The sequence below is a fragment of the Drosophila sulfurigaster genome, chromosome 2L (genome assembly GCF_023558435.1).
Source record: "Drosophila sulfurigaster albostrigata strain 15112-1811.04 chromosome 2L, ASM2355843v2, whole genome shotgun sequence".
In the NCBI taxonomy this organism is placed as follows: domain Eukaryota; kingdom Metazoa; phylum Arthropoda; class Insecta; order Diptera; family Drosophilidae; genus Drosophila; species Drosophila sulfurigaster.
In genome coordinates, this window is record NC_084881.1 from 15,748,413 (window position 1) to 15,762,479 (window position 14,067).

A 14,067-nucleotide genomic window follows, 5' to 3' on the forward strand; every position below is an offset into this window, starting at 1 on the left:
TTGTTTCACGAAATTTTATTTTCATAAATATTTAAAATTAGTTATCCCCTGTTGACTCTACTGACGACACAGTCTCATCGCTGCTCCCCGTTGACCAACCCTTCTCCGTTTTTTGGTCATGATCTAATGGTATTTTATCAATGGCATCTAAAATAAACTTCAGAGAATGCGTTGTGCGTGGTATCCAGTCCATGATACGAGATGTGGGTGAAGTTGCCTGGACTGGAGTATCACTGTCGTCGACAAAATCATCATCGCCGCCAGTCATCGAACGACCAGCGCCCAGGTAATCCTGGTAATCGTAATCACTGGTCAATGGATTCACCTTGGAGTAGTAGATGGCAGCGAAAGTCGAGTAGATGATCAACAGCGCAGTGCCAACCTGAGAACAAAGATGATAATGCAGTTATTATCAATAGAAAACGTAGCTAAATAAGCCTAGTTTACCTGGAAGACGGCCCAGAACTTATAGGAGCCCTCGGTGATGACGAAATCGTAGTAGCCCTTGAGCGGATCACCCTTGATATAACGTCCCTCGCCCACATCTGTGCTCTCCTCTTGCGGTTCACGTTTCTGTCGCAATCCACGCACCGAATTCTCAGCGGTATCGTCTCCCTTAGCACCCTTTGCTGGCTCGGACTTGGCAGGTGCTGCTGTTGCCTCCTCTTCGGATTCGTCAGACTTTGTTGTCGTGGATGTGCTTGTGGTTGTTGTTGTAGATGTAGATGTAGTTGTTTTAGGCTTCTTGTTCTTATCGCCCTCGTTGCGTGCCGGTTTCTTAGAGTTGGCCTTCAACTTTTGCTGCTGCTGTTGTCGCAGTCGCTGCTTTTCCAAGCGCTCCTTCTTCAGCTTCTCGCTATTGTCTTGATGACGCTGCGATACAGCACCCCAAGCACTCGTCAATGCCTGATACAGATCCCAGATTTGCTTCAAACTCTTCAAGAAGACAACCAACGTTGATTCCGTAGATACTGGTGCCTGAGTCATTGCAGTGTTTTGCGAAGCGACTGCTTGCTTCGAAGCTCCCTGAGCTAGTGGACGAGGCTGGTAGCCCATAGGATAGTCATATACATCGTCTTCGTAGGATGAATATGGAGAACTGTAAATAAGAAATTATTAGTTGTCTTTACAGATATTTTCTTCATACCATTTCTTACCGATTGGAAGTTGGCGGCAACTTTCGATTGTTGTAGACACTTGAGGCTGCAGCTGCAGTAGCTGGAGCTGGTGTCTTGGAGTTGTAGCCCCATTGGCCGTAGTACGAGTCATAGGGACGTGCCTGGGATGCTCTGCCCTCATCGGGCGTCTGTTCATAATCCTCAGCAGTATCGTAAACCGGGTCCGCCTCATATGAATCCAATCTGCTTTCTGGCGGACCAAATGCGTCCTGTCGTTGAGCAAGTATGGGTTGTGCACTCTCTGAATTGACCACAACAGCATTTTGCTCCTCGTAGTAGTTATTGCTGTGTGTGGCATTAGTTGTTTCTCTTGCTATGCGCTCTACTGTGGCTGACACCACATCGTCTGTTTCATTGACCGGTGTTGTAAAGTGCGACCACAGGCGACTTACAAGAAACACATTCGCGACACTGGGTTCATGTTCCATCTGGGAATGTGTACGTCCAGCTTCCAGAATGGCAACGCCAACGAGTGTGAATGCGAAGAGCAGCAGGGCCAAGACAAATGCCCAGATGCCAGTTAGACGCTTTCGTTGCGGTTTTGTCGACATATCGGAGTATGCTAACATGGTTGCTGAGTATCCTTTTAGTTGCACGTTATCGGTATTGCTATCCTATTTTTCGCAATGAGCAAAGCTGCCGTTCGGCTGGGCATCCACTTCCAAACTGAGCATAGAACCGCATGTGATCGTCCAGAAAAAGTCAGTTGAAATGCTATCGATTGATTGGTGCTAAACACAAGAGAAATGTATCTTCTCAGGGCCAAAAGATACAGTATCTAGAACATCTACGTCTCGACTCGAGCAAGCGCCAAAAGGTGCTAATCTATGGACAGCGCATAGACTTCGATATTGGGCCACTGCTCCAGTTTCAATTTAACGGTTCATTCGACACCGAATGCACTACCAATTAACAAGTATCTCCATCTCTATCTCCATCTCGTTTACTCGCATCGATCCATTCATTCCATTTCTTAAAAATTCACCATGTGCCTTCACTTGTTTATCTCAAATTCTTTTTTATTTTTCGCGGTGAAAGTGAGCAACATGATCTCCTTCAGAGAGGGAAAGAGATAGAGAGAGAGGGAAAAAAATAGAATATTAATATCAATCTGCCGAGCATTTAGCGGAAGCCCTCATATCAATGAGCCTAGCCGTGCGCCAAGCCCAACCCTAATCTCGGGGCATGGCGTGTGCCATGCACATTGTCACGATACATGTCATATTTATATACAACACCTAGAAAAACTAGAAGCGTGGGCATTTCATTAGGGCGGGAGAAAGAAATCTGCCATCAGAAAAAATAGTGGAATATCAAGATGTTAGCTTTTGGTGTCAACACAATACTGCAAGTGATCCAAAGCCACCCACAACGATCAATTGTTTGCCTAAGGGAAAGTAATAAAAGGTTTCTTCACTGATTTAGAGAATATGAAATTCTCTGAAATTGTAGAAAACAGATGAATGAGAAGTTATAATTATTTAGATATTTAAATGGTAGATCATTTAAATAATACTAAATTTTACACTTGGTAATCTACTACTATTCGTTCATTCCTACTACCAATTAACACAGTAGCAGCATTAAAAACGTATGTATTAGCTATTAAGTTGTAAGGTTTAACAAGAAGGTGTAAATAAAAGCTATAAATTCGTATTAGCGAAATGTTAGTAATAAATTGATAAATAATAAATCTAAATAAATATAAGTAAATTGTAGGGAATTTCGTATTGTGAAATTGGCATAAAGCATTCAACTTTTATTTAAGCATCTGAAATGCAACACATTAAATGTAGAATGTTGTTAATGATAATAATTATTAATGCATAGACAAAACACCTGATCAACTGCTCATTCATTGTTTACCAAATATAAACATCCACATAATAGAAAGCAATTGAAAAAAGACTGCAAGTATTAGGGTGAACCTGTTTTCTATTAAATATTCTACACATTTAAAAGAGTACTCTAAAATTATAGACTGCTGCAGATTGTAGTTTAACAGGTAGGTTTCTTAATGTATAGAGGATTAAGTAACCAAATTGATGATCTCCGCTACAAAACAAAATATTATCTTTTCACTATATTTGAGGTATACAAATTATTATTGAATTTCTTTTTATTTTTAAATACAATATCTACAAATAGTTACTAAATTGGTTTAAAGTAATACATGTACTTTCTGTTACTTTTCACTTTTCATTCATCAACATGTAATTTTTGGAAGCTTTTTTTGTTGTTGTTGGTGTTTATCAGCTTAGTTAAAATCTTTCTAGAATGACCCGAGGGATCAAAATGATTTGTATGAACGCTGGCTTCTTTCTTCGATCGCTGCTTGCCGCTGTGAGCCGAGAATATGTGCTTGTCATGATCGAAATTATAGTGTTCATATTCGTCAAAATGCGCCTCAGACATTGTAGATACAGTTCTTCGGATGTTCCCAAAAAAATGCTTTAACTTTGTGAATTCTACGTCTCTACGACTCGATGTCTGACACAATAATGACTGTGACTTCGTTGCAGCGTGTGAGAGGAAAGCTCCTACAGCAATCACATTCATCAAGTAGCTGTGTTTCTCTCTGCACTCTCAATAACAAGTGCTCAGCTGCGTAATTTTATTTCGATTTGCAAGTAGAGCATTAATTAGTTCGACAATTCTTAGTCAAATGATCAAGTCCATGAAAATCTTCAATGGTTACTAACAGTTTTCCTTATTAGTCAACAGTTTCCTTTGGCAGCAGTGTCTTTAGACGTTTAACAATCGATGCCGGCTTCACTTCAGCTGCGACTTTGCGTGATCTTTTCTTCGTCTCTTTGCCATTGACAATTGTCGCCGTATCCACCATCAGTGGCAAATCAAAGTCATCTGGCATTTTGTTCTCAAATGAGCTGTCTACAGTCTCCGACAGTTCCAATTGCACAGCCTTCTCAGTGTGAACGCGCTGCACATGCTCCTTCATCTTGTCTGAGCGATGGCTGCTGAAGCCACACAACTGACACTTATAGCGATTTAAGCCGCCCTCCGTGTGCTTCAGTGCATGTCGCTTGAGATTCTTACTCTGGCTGAATTTGCAGCCACATATTTCTCAAATGAAATCACGACCCTGCTTGTGCGTTTCAATGTGCAGCTTCATGTTCTCCTTGCGATTTGCTCGATGTTTACAGCCGGGCACAGTGCAGACAAAGAATTCTCCGGTGTGCAACAGCTTGTGACTCTTGAGCGCCTTCATGTGTGTGGTACTGTAGCCACACACGTCGCAGAGCATCTGCTTCTCAGGATTGTGCACCAACATATGATTGTTCAAGCCCTGCTTCCATTTGAACGACTTACCACAGTGTGTGCAGGCATGAGGAGTTTCCGTCGAGTGCTTTGGCTGATGGATGAGTAAAGCTGCTCGAGTGCTGAAGCGATTATCGCACTGCAGGCAGAAGAAAGGTTTGCGCAGATCTGAGCCATGTCGACGCAAATGTGCATCGTATTCCCGAAAGTCCAAGAATCCAACTTCACAGAGGGAGCAAGTGAGATGCGATGGCTCGCAGCTGGTCATGTGATCGATCATCTTTTGCACCTGATAGCATTTAAAATCACAGCCAATGCAGTAATTGATCTTACTGCTGGACTTAACAGCACGTGGATTCTTCAACTGCAAGGAAGAGTCAATATTTAATGGGATGAATGAATGAAATACATGTTACTAAAGGTATCTTACCTTAAAGTAGCTTTGTTGGTTTTCGAAGACAACATCCGCCTTTTGAGCTGATTCCACATTATTCTCGACATCCCCAACTCCAGCTGTATTTGGCTCAATGCAAGTACTAACTTCGCTAAACTCTTCCATTTGATACAAGTTTAACAGCTCCGTCACTTCAAGAATTTTGGCCAACTCACGAAAGTGGGATTCATGTTCCTTGGACACAGATACGATGTCCTCATAGAAGAAATCCACGATGGTGTGCAAGCAAATGGTGCAATTAAAGTTCCGTATGGTAACCTTTAATGGATTGTGTATTGAAAATTGTTGTTGTTTCTGCTGTTTCAGTCCGATCAACTGACTTTGGGCAGCCACAACACAAAAGTGAACACTGCAAGTGCAGTTCGCATCATCCGAATCCAGTTCGAGCAAAAGATCACAAAATTGACCCGTGCGACGTTGATTGTTTAAATAATTTGACACTTTTGAGTGGAGTGGTTGATGCAGCGTGGGCTGCACAATAGGTGATTGCAGCATTGCAGTCATTTCGCGTTAATAAACAACAATAACAAAAGATACAAATGTAAGAAGCCGACAAGTTGTTTGTATACACAACAGCTGATGAAACAGTGTGACCACAGCTTGAATTTACCATTCGCGTGTGAACGGCTATTAATGCGCGCCACATTCAAACAGTTTAAATGATTTAATCGTTTTTCTTAATTTATTGTAGTTAAAGATTACATCAAATTTAAAGAAGTTTTTTTTTAAATATATATATAATTATTTAAATTATAAAATTTAAATCTCCATCCTTCTGCAATTTCATCTTTCTAGCGACAGGAGCACTATAATCAAAGTGCTGATAAGAGAATTTGCAACTTCATCAAAGCTTTGGCGAGCTGAAAGATCAGTCGTGTTTAGTACACAGAATCGAACGGGCGTGCCAAGTGATAGACAAAAGTGAAATACGAATGTGAACTTATATACGCAAAAACATATATAGAACATATAATAATAAACAGCAAATATAGTATCAATCATGGAAAGGTATCAAAGATCTCCAGCAAACCGGAATAATGCACATACGTACATAATATAAATATTAATAGTGAATACTTTGCAGTATTTGGCAAGAGTTTTTGTCATTCCTGAAGACATTGGCGTGCTTCATTGTGGCACTGATGCTGTTGCCATTGTTGCTGCTGTCATTTATGTGTAAGTCAAATCGATCCTACCATCCCATTCCATCCCATCCCAGATACGATGCTATTGATAGGTCAATAAATGATACAGATCAAAGAGGCCGACTATAAATAAACGAGGCATGGGTTGACTAACCGCGCAGTCAGCCACAGCCAAAGCCAAAGGATGCATTCGCACTCATTATACGATTCGCTTGAGAGGCTTTATGTGTACACATACGCACACACAATTATGCCCATTGATAAGCATTGTTTATAAAAAGAAAATAATAACAATACTATATGATGCGTTTACTGATTACCTGTTGCACCTTTGCGGAACCCAGACCCAGACGAGCTACCAAAACTGAACCTTGACCAAGTGAATTACTCATAAAAACGTTGCCATTGATAAGGCCGCTCCGTGGGTTTCGATTAATGTCCATTGAAATTGTCGTAGTGTCAAGTGCTTATCAGTATCAGTATTTGTTGTGGTATCATCATCATTTTCGACTTTTTTCGTTGCAGGCGCACACTTTGCCAACGAACTGGCCAATTATGTGCTTAGTATCAAGTATCCCAATCTAACCATATCAAAGTCAAAGAAGATTCGCACCCTTATCGATACCCCCAAGAATGCGGGCATTTTTCACTTTCTACTCCAGGTGGAGGGAAGCTGCGACTTTGAACGGATCAAGCGTGCTTATGCTCAGCAGTTAATTGATCTAAAGGATAAGGCGGGCATGCTGAAGTTCCCGAAACTGCGACAGAAGCTGGTCACGTGCTGGGGTCAGTACGCCTGGGTCAATGACAGCAGGTGAGTAAATGTTGCCAAGCAATGAGGGTAGTGATACTTCTTATTGTAATAATATGAATTAGCCTGATTATACTATTTCTTTAAATTATGCTAAAAGCTTTTTCTTTGAATTAACTCTCCTATTAAATTATGATTTTGTACGGTCTTGGTTAGAGTCTTTGTTACTCATTTTTTCATATCATAATCAAAATCAAAAATAAAAATAATTGGTTTTTTTAGTTGTCTAAACATTATGATTATGGCCTGAAATTGATTAATCCACTTGAAATTAATCATAAGCGTTAAAAACAAGACCATAAAAAAACAAGTTACAAATTTTAAAATTTCCAAGTAATTTCCTTTATTTAACCAGTCCAACTCCTCCATTTTAGTGGCTTCAACATCAATAACCATGTACTGCTTGGCACAGACAAGTATCGAGGTCGCCCCGTCCACGAATCCAACATCCAGGACTATGTCAGCGAACTGGCTGCCAAGTATATTCCCTCGGATTTGCCCCAATGGCAAGTGACTGTCATACCCAACTCAGAGGCCACGCAACCCTACTATATACTTGTGAAGGTGCATCACTTGATCATTGCCGAGGAGGAGGATTTGCATGTGAGCGAAATGCTGCTGCTGCAGGACACCAAACGCAAGTCCATCTTGAATCTACAGGATGGTCTAACCACGCCCAGCAATCAGTTGTCGCACTTTGTACGCCAGCCAGAGCACATCAGTAAGCTGCTGCAACATGTGCTCCACTTGATCAGTTGTCGCTGGCAGGAGTTTATCTATGAATTCGAATCGCTGGACACACCTGATGATGTGAAGGCGCATCCAGATGCACGTAATCTCAGTCAGCTGCTGTCTCTGGCGCTCATTGTCTTGGTCAATGTAAGTTTAAACTATTGGCGCACTCGCTCCATGCGTCGCAAGCTCAATCGTCGTTCGCCTGGATATCGAAATAAGGTCGGACAACTACAGACAATATATTTGCTGCTGTTGCGTGAACTGGAGCAACGTAATCTCAACTGGACGGTGGCACGAGCCGCTCTCGGGCACAGTCTTCAACCGATGAATATGGCAAAGGCCTGGACACGATTTGTGTGGCAAATGCTGTTGCACCATGTGATCCTTGTGCCATACAATTGCTATTGCGAGCTGCTGGCATTCCGCGATGTTGTGCTTCGTGGTCAGACCTCATTCAGCAGCACCTACTGTGCTCGGTTGCATCTCTATGTGCCGCTCTTGATCTACGCTCAGCTTGAGCTGGTCAAGATCTGCTATGAGCTGTTCAAGGCGCCGCGCAATATCTTTGAGGTGCTCTTTGTGCAGCCCACAAAGGAACTAAATATTCTGCACAAGAAGTCCTATGCTGGACGCAAGATTGTCTCGTTTAGTCGCTCCATCGATGGCGCCTTGCTGCGCGAACGTCATCAGCATATGTTTGGCCAAAAACTGCGTGAGTCTGACTTTAGCTTGGCCTGCCTGGCGGGTGCAGTCCACGATTACTTCGAGACATTCGCCGATACGGCTGCTGTGCCAGCTCTATTGAATACCACTTGCCGCACCATCTCTAAGGGCTACTTTACGGATCGCAGTGGCGACAAATCGGATCACATTGGTGGCGTCGTCTTTCTGCAGCTCCCACTCGGCGCACCAGACTCACTGAAGGCGCATCAACTGCATGAGATTGTGGAGCGCATAAGGCGACAACAAATCATGATCTATTTGGCCTCCATTGGCCAGACCAAGTACAGTTTGCTGACGGCGCTGTTGCCACATGTGCTCACAAAGATTTTCATCAACTTTTTCTCGTACAATTTCCCTGTGACCATCACAGAGATTTACGGTGCGGCAGACACACAGTTTAAGGCTGCCTGGGGGCAACAGGTGCAGGATGTGCTTCTCTTTAGACCGCCGCAATCAAAGACTTGCTTGTCATTGAATCTCCATCGCTTTGGCGACAAATATCGACTGGCTGTAATGGCAGACACGCATCTGGCTCCAGATCACACATTGCTCACACAATCCTTTGAACGCTACATGGAAACAGTAACACTATAAACCATTTATGTATATTTGTATAATATGTTCACAATAAAAGTTTATAAAGAATTTCAACAATATGCGGTGGGAAAAGTCCAATTAGTTTATACAAAAAATCACTCAATATAATATTATTAAAAGTGGTTTAAACGCTCTTTGATTCTTTTTTCTAGTTCCTTAAATTCTAATATTGTTTTTAAGGATAGATTTGTTGGTTTGTACTTTGAACCCGGATTTTCCCAAAGGAAATGCCATTTACGGAGATTAATATCGATGGCTGTGTCCATTAGAGTTGTGCCGCGTATAAAGTCCGCAGCCACAATATTGGCAATTTCACCCAATTCACCTCGATAGAGTTGCGAGATGTGGCAATTAACATTGTCAGCCATCTGACGCAGGCCTCCAAGTGTGTCAAACAACATTGTTAAGTAACTGCTAGGCGTAAGTTCGGCCATATCAGCCACTGGAACTTCTAAAATGCGACTGCGAAATAAGAAGCATTAGTTATTAAAATATTATTATAGCTATTTCATCTATATTTTCTCACTCACTAAGTGGAATTCAAATAGTCTTCCAACTTTTCCCAGGTCTGTACATTGCCCCAATACTGCTTAACGGCTTGGAAGACGAACTGTGTATAATTGTTCACTATTTCGTCTTCATCGTAGGCGAGTATAACATTCTGCTGCTGCTTCCAGATGCCATTCAACGTAGAATTCCAGGTGAGAGGATGTCTCACAATCACATCACCAAAGTGTTTCTTTAAATAGTCGACAAACAATTCATGCACGGCCAGATCCCAGCCGAAGCCTGTAAACGCAACGGATTATCCTGGGAATGCAGCTTCAAATTCCTTTTGTCAACTTACCAACTGGAAACTCTTTGAGACCAAAGATCACAATCTCATTAGTTTTCTTCACAAAATTCTTAACCTAGTCAATCACCTCCTGCAATGGTCGCTGTTGCGTTATGTCGTGATATATGAAAAATGGGTTTTTCTCTAACCAATCGTAGCCCACGCGAATGTCCAGATAACGTGCTCCATGCACTGACTGGCCATGTATGTCGTCGTCTTGGGTAAGCTCGTATTTTTTATACTTAAGGAAAAAAAACAAACTATCTTCAGTTTCCGGATCGTAATTGGGACGATACGATCCGGAATTATGTGTGCCAGGTATGAATAGATCTCGTAGACGCAGCTCACCCAGCTTGTCGCGCATCTCAGTCATCCAGCGGGGATAGGCACGCACACAGGTCTTGGCGAGAATTTTTCCCGTGGCATCGATATAGCTGGCCCAGTAGCCATAGCAAGAAGTCCACGTTGACAAATTGCGGAATCGCTCGTAATCGAATTTCACTCCCGTCGTGTTCCATTGTGCCTTCTTTCTAGGCTTGATGTGACCCATAGTAGGCGTGGCACCGCCATTGGCTACCCATGAGAGAGTAGACTGTGAGCTAGAAACAGTGCTTGGAGAGGTTGTATAACCATCGTCAGAATAACTGCTATGATTGGCATGCTGTTCAAAGCTAAGTGGATTTTCTTTAGTCAAGAGAACAATGTCGCCTTCGCGTAATGGCGCATTCTTCCATGAGACTTCCAGGAAACGTTTGCGTGCGCTAATTGTGAGCCAAAGTTTGAGTTGTTGACCATCTTGCTGTTGAGAAATATGCACAGCATCCTCCTCCGCCAGAGCATGGCCTGAGGTGTTGAGTAGAGCCAGGAGGATGAAGGCGAATTACAACATTTTTGATAAAATGTCTTTTTGGGTTAATTTGCTCTGATGAAGTTAAAGTTTGATAAGCGCGACGTAGCACGTGTAGAGGCTAAACAACCAGCAAAGTCTGGCAGCTGAGTTCAACTGTTTGCCATAAGCGTGTTCTGCGCACATGGCGTATGCGTAACATGCGCGTCGTAATCAGAACAACACTTCAACTTTCCGGTCTCGATTTATGCTCAAGTTCAATAGCAAAAACCAAGAACTGTGTAAATTACATTTATCGTTCAATTTGATATTTCTGCAAATGAAGTAGAATCTTATAGTGTAACCTAAATTTCGTAACCAAAACAATAATTGGGCTAGTACTCAATTATAAAATCAGAAATCCTGTTATATCATTTTTATTATTATTTTAGTTTATACTTATATACATAGAAATAAATACATGTTAAACCCATACTATTCATAAAAAAAAATCATTTGAACGCCCGCCAAGATTAGGCTTTTTTGTCATTCACACAAAATTAAAACATTTTAGCATTGCCAACTGTCGAAAAGTTTGCTTTACCAACTGCCACAGTAATTGTTCGTTCAAATTCGTTATTTTTCAAAATTGTTCCCAAGCATAGGTCATATCAAAGAGGTAAATAAATAGATGACAACTAATAATAGTTACATACTACAATAATTTACATCATTTCAAGCTTGATTTCACATATCAACGCTAAAAGCAAACAGAAAGTTATTGCCCCATCGCACAGCAAGCCATGAAACCATTGCTCAGCTAAACTTTGATTCAGTCGCAGAACAAAGCCGGGTCTTGAACGTTGGACACGCGAGTTGCCCGCTTATTAGTCATCAGAAATATTAAACAATACAAAAAAGAGATAACAAAAAAAGCTGCAAAAGTGATAAATATATCAAAAAGTGAGAATTAATACTGCGTAGTGAACTTGTTATACACTTATTTAATTAGCACATTCGAATAGGAGAATTTAATTAGCACAATTCACAAGAATTGGCACAATTGCCTATCAATATTTATGATCAAATGCAAAACAATCAAACAATTACAACGTCAATTTGTTGTTTATCTGATTGTATTTAGTTTGCGTACACACAACTAAATTATAGGAATTCGTGTGAGACTTTGATGTCTGTGTTTGTTCTGCCCGTTTTGTTCTCATGCCATATCAGCCTGAACATCGACATCAGCATCATTATCATCGGTAGTAGTGCTAACTAGTATATCATCTAATCGACAAAACTTGTTACAATTCCGTTGTTATTTCTAAGCTTGAACTAATTGAGTATTGGCAACGTTGCAACGCGTTTAAACTTCCGCTGTATTTATTTAAAATATAACGAATAAATAAATTCAAAATTTAAGCATAATAGGAAATTACGCATTTCTAGTTTTGTGTGAGTAACGAGAGGCATTCAACTTGAGCATAAATCGAGACGGGAAAGTTGATTTGTTCTATTGTTTACGAAGCTATTGTTACGCATACGACATGATCGGCAGCACTTGGAGGTGGCAGGCACACTAAAATACATGCATACATATACATATGTATGTATGTATATACTTAGATACTTAGAAGTCGCCTCTTTTCGAAATAAGTAATCGCAGCATAGAGCTTGTGGCAAACAGTTGATCTCAGTTGTCAGGCGCTGCCGGGTTGTGTTGCACACAATTGCTCGTCGTCTCGTCTCAACAAGTGTTAAAGTGACGACGCGCTGATTAACCTTAAACGCAATCATAGCAAATTAGCATTAATTCAACGAAAAAGACATTTTGTCTGAAATGTTGCAATTCGCCTTCATCCTCCTGGCACTACTAAGCATCTCTGGCCATGCTCTGGCAGAGGCGGATGATGCAGTTCATATTGTAGGCTCATCACAACCTCCAACAGATGCTCAACAACTCAAACTCTGGCTCACAATTAGCGCACGCAAACGTTTTCTGGAGGTCTCGTGGAAGAATGCACCATCACGCGAAGGTGACAATGTCCTCTTGACTGCAGAAGATCCACTTAGCTTTGAACAGCGTGCCGCGACACTTGGTACACCTTTGGCTTCGTTTCAAGCCAACAGCGAAGAAGGCAGCGGCTCTGACGAAGAAGAGAATGTGGCCTATGTGCCCATCAATGGCTATACAACACCTGCAAGCTCTTTTTCTAGTCCAGAGCCTAGCAAGAGCAACGTCTTCTGGGTAGCCAATGGCGGCGACACGCCCATTGTGGCTGCCATTAAGCCTAGTCTGGCGGCGCAATGGTTCACCACGGGAGTTCCCTTCGATTACGCGCTCTCCCGAAATGTGACGACACAGAGCTCTTGCTATGGCTACTGGGCTAGTTATATCGATGCCTCTGGGAGTATTCTCGCCAAGACTTGTGTGCGTGCCTACCCACGCTGGATGACTGAGATGCGCGACAAGCTGGGTGAGCTGCGTCTACGAGATCTATTCATACCTGGCACACATGACTCTGGCTCTTATCGTCCCAATTTCGATCCGTTGCTGCGCGAAAGTATCGTCACAAAATACGCGCTCACCCAAGACGATGATATACGTGGCCAGTTGATGCATGGAGCACGTTATCTGGACATTCGCGTGGGCTACTATCGTCCGTCGGAGGAGAAGTTTTTCATCTACCATGGTATAACGAAACAGCGACCATTGCAGGAGGTTATTCAACAGGTCAAGGAATTTGTGCTGGAAACCAATGAAATTGTGATCTTTGGCCTCAAAGAGTTTCCAGTGGGTAAGTTGATAAAAGCCATTGAAGCTGCATTCCCAGGCTAATCCATTGCTTTTGCAGGCTTTGGCAAGAATCTGGGCGTGCATCGGCTGCTGGTCAGCTACTTAAGGGATCAGTTCGGTGATGTAGTTGTGCATCCATCTCTCACCTGGCGTTCTACTTTGAACGAGATCTGGAAGCGGCAGCAAAATGTTATACTCGCCTACGAGAAGGATCAAATGGTGCAAGAATTTCCACAGCTGCTGTTCGGCGGCGTAGAACAACGTTGGGGTAATGTCCAGACCTGGTCAAGCCTCGAAACCCATTTGCGTTTCATCAACAGCTACGACATATCGTGAGTAGATTAGTAGACGAAAATACTCTATACTCCAGTAATCAATTATTCGTTTTTGCAGTCGCTTTTCAAGTCGTCCTGTAGTTGATATGGCCGAGCTTACGCCAGAGACTTGGGGTGTTATCCTGGACAAACATGGCGGACTGCGTAAGATGTCCGACAATGTTAACTGGCGCATTTCACAGCTGTATCGTGATGAACTGGGCAACAATGCCAATATTGTTGCAGCTGACTTTATACGCGGCACAACGCTGATGGAGACTGCCATCGATGTCAATAGACGCAAGATTGTCTACTAGAGACAAATTTGATTCTTTGACAAGCCAATCGGACGCTAACATCAATGAAAGTT

General features: G+C 42.1%; 6 protein-coding genes across 6 annotated transcripts; 2 read left to right on the forward strand and 4 right to left on the reverse strand.

The window, feature by feature from the left end:
• Positions 1 to 7: 7 nt before the first annotated feature.
• LOC133835852 (uncharacterized) lies at positions 8 to 2,802 on the reverse strand. Its single transcript, XM_062265991.1, has 3 exons — positions 1,158 to 2,802; positions 448 to 1,099; positions 8 to 382 (listed from the first exon to the last, which is right to left on the reverse strand). The coding sequence occupies exons 1-3, from the start codon at positions 1,745 to 1,747 to the stop codon at positions 38 to 40; spliced, it is 1,587 nt and encodes a 528-aa protein (XP_062121975.1). The 5' UTR covers positions 1,748 to 2,802; the 3' UTR covers positions 8 to 37.
• Positions 2,803 to 3,232: 430 nt separating this feature from the next.
• On the reverse strand, positions 3,233 to 4,231 carry LOC133835868 (uncharacterized). The gene has a single exon (XM_062266011.1). It carries the CDS (start codon positions 3,735 to 3,737, stop codon positions 3,378 to 3,380), a length of 360 nt encoding a protein of 119 aa, XP_062121995.1. The 5' UTR covers positions 3,738 to 4,231; the 3' UTR covers positions 3,233 to 3,377.
• LOC133835861 (zinc finger protein 729) lies at positions 3,892 to 5,493 on the reverse strand. Its single transcript, XM_062266000.1, is given in 2 exon segments — positions 3,892 to 4,821; positions 4,888 to 5,493. Coding segments are annotated over 2 exon segments (1,458 nt in total). The 5' UTR covers positions 5,416 to 5,493.
• Positions 5,494 to 5,779: 286 nt separating this feature from the next.
• On the forward strand, positions 5,780 to 8,970 carry LOC133849792 (uncharacterized). Its single transcript, XM_062285882.1, has 4 exons — positions 5,780 to 5,919; positions 5,996 to 6,087; positions 6,582 to 6,870; positions 7,242 to 8,970. The coding sequence occupies exons 1-4, from the start codon at positions 5,912 to 5,914 to the stop codon at positions 8,917 to 8,919; spliced, it is 2,067 nt and encodes a 688-aa protein (XP_062141866.1). The 5' UTR covers positions 5,780 to 5,911; the 3' UTR covers positions 8,920 to 8,970.
• Positions 8,971 to 9,035: 65 nt separating this feature from the next.
• On the reverse strand, positions 9,036 to 12,029 carry LOC133847941 (PI-PLC X domain-containing protein 1-like). The gene is given in 4 exon segments (XM_062283281.1): positions 9,036 to 9,384; positions 9,453 to 9,711; positions 9,770 to 10,600; positions 12,026 to 12,029. Coding segments are annotated over 4 exon segments (1,443 nt in total).
• Positions 11,409 to 14,028, forward strand: LOC133850283 (PI-PLC X domain-containing protein 1-like). The gene is made up of 3 exons (XM_062286332.1): positions 11,409 to 13,384; positions 13,442 to 13,715; positions 13,777 to 14,028. The coding sequence occupies exons 1-3, from the start codon at positions 12,427 to 12,429 to the stop codon at positions 14,012 to 14,014; spliced, it is 1,470 nt and encodes a 489-aa protein (XP_062142316.1). The 5' UTR covers positions 11,409 to 12,426; the 3' UTR covers positions 14,015 to 14,028.
• The last annotated feature ends 39 nt before the right edge of the window (positions 14,029 to 14,067 follow it).

Excerpts from the sequence above, each read along its gene's own strand:
- LOC133849792 (XM_062285882.1), top strand. Across the intron at positions 6,088-6,581 it reads GTTGCTGCTGTCATTTATGT|GCGCACACTTTGCCAACGAA; the intron begins GTAAGTCAAATC and ends TTTTCGTTGCAG. Across the intron at positions 6,871-7,241 it reads GCCTGGGTCAATGACAGCAG|TGGCTTCAACATCAATAACC; the intron begins GTGAGTAAATGT and ends CCTCCATTTTAG.
- LOC133835868 (XM_062266011.1), bottom strand. The coding sequence starts at position 3,737 with ATGAATGTGATTGCTGTAGGAGCTTTCCTCTCACACGCTGCAACGAAG.
- LOC133850283 (XM_062286332.1), top strand. The coding sequence starts at position 12,427 with ATGTTGCAATTCGCCTTCATCCTCCTGGCACTACTAAGCATCTCTGGC. Across the intron at positions 13,385-13,441 it reads CCTCAAAGAGTTTCCAGTGG|GCTTTGGCAAGAATCTGGGC; the intron begins GTAAGTTGATAA and ends TTGCTTTTGCAG. Across the intron at positions 13,716-13,776 it reads ATCAACAGCTACGACATATC|TCGCTTTTCAAGTCGTCCTG; the intron begins GTGAGTAGATTA and ends TCGTTTTTGCAG.
- LOC133835852 (XM_062265991.1), bottom strand. The coding sequence starts at position 1,747 with ATGTTAGCATACTCCGATATGTCGACAAAACCGCAACGAAAGCGTCTA. Across the intron at positions 1,100-1,157 it reads TTGCCGCCAACTTCCAATCG|TTCTCCATATTCATCCTACG; the intron begins GTAAGAAATGGT and ends TCTTATTTACAG. Across the intron at positions 383-447 it reads AGTTCTGGGCCGTCTTCCAG|GTTGGCACTGCGCTGTTGAT; the intron begins GTAAACTAGGCT and ends CTTTGTTCTCAG.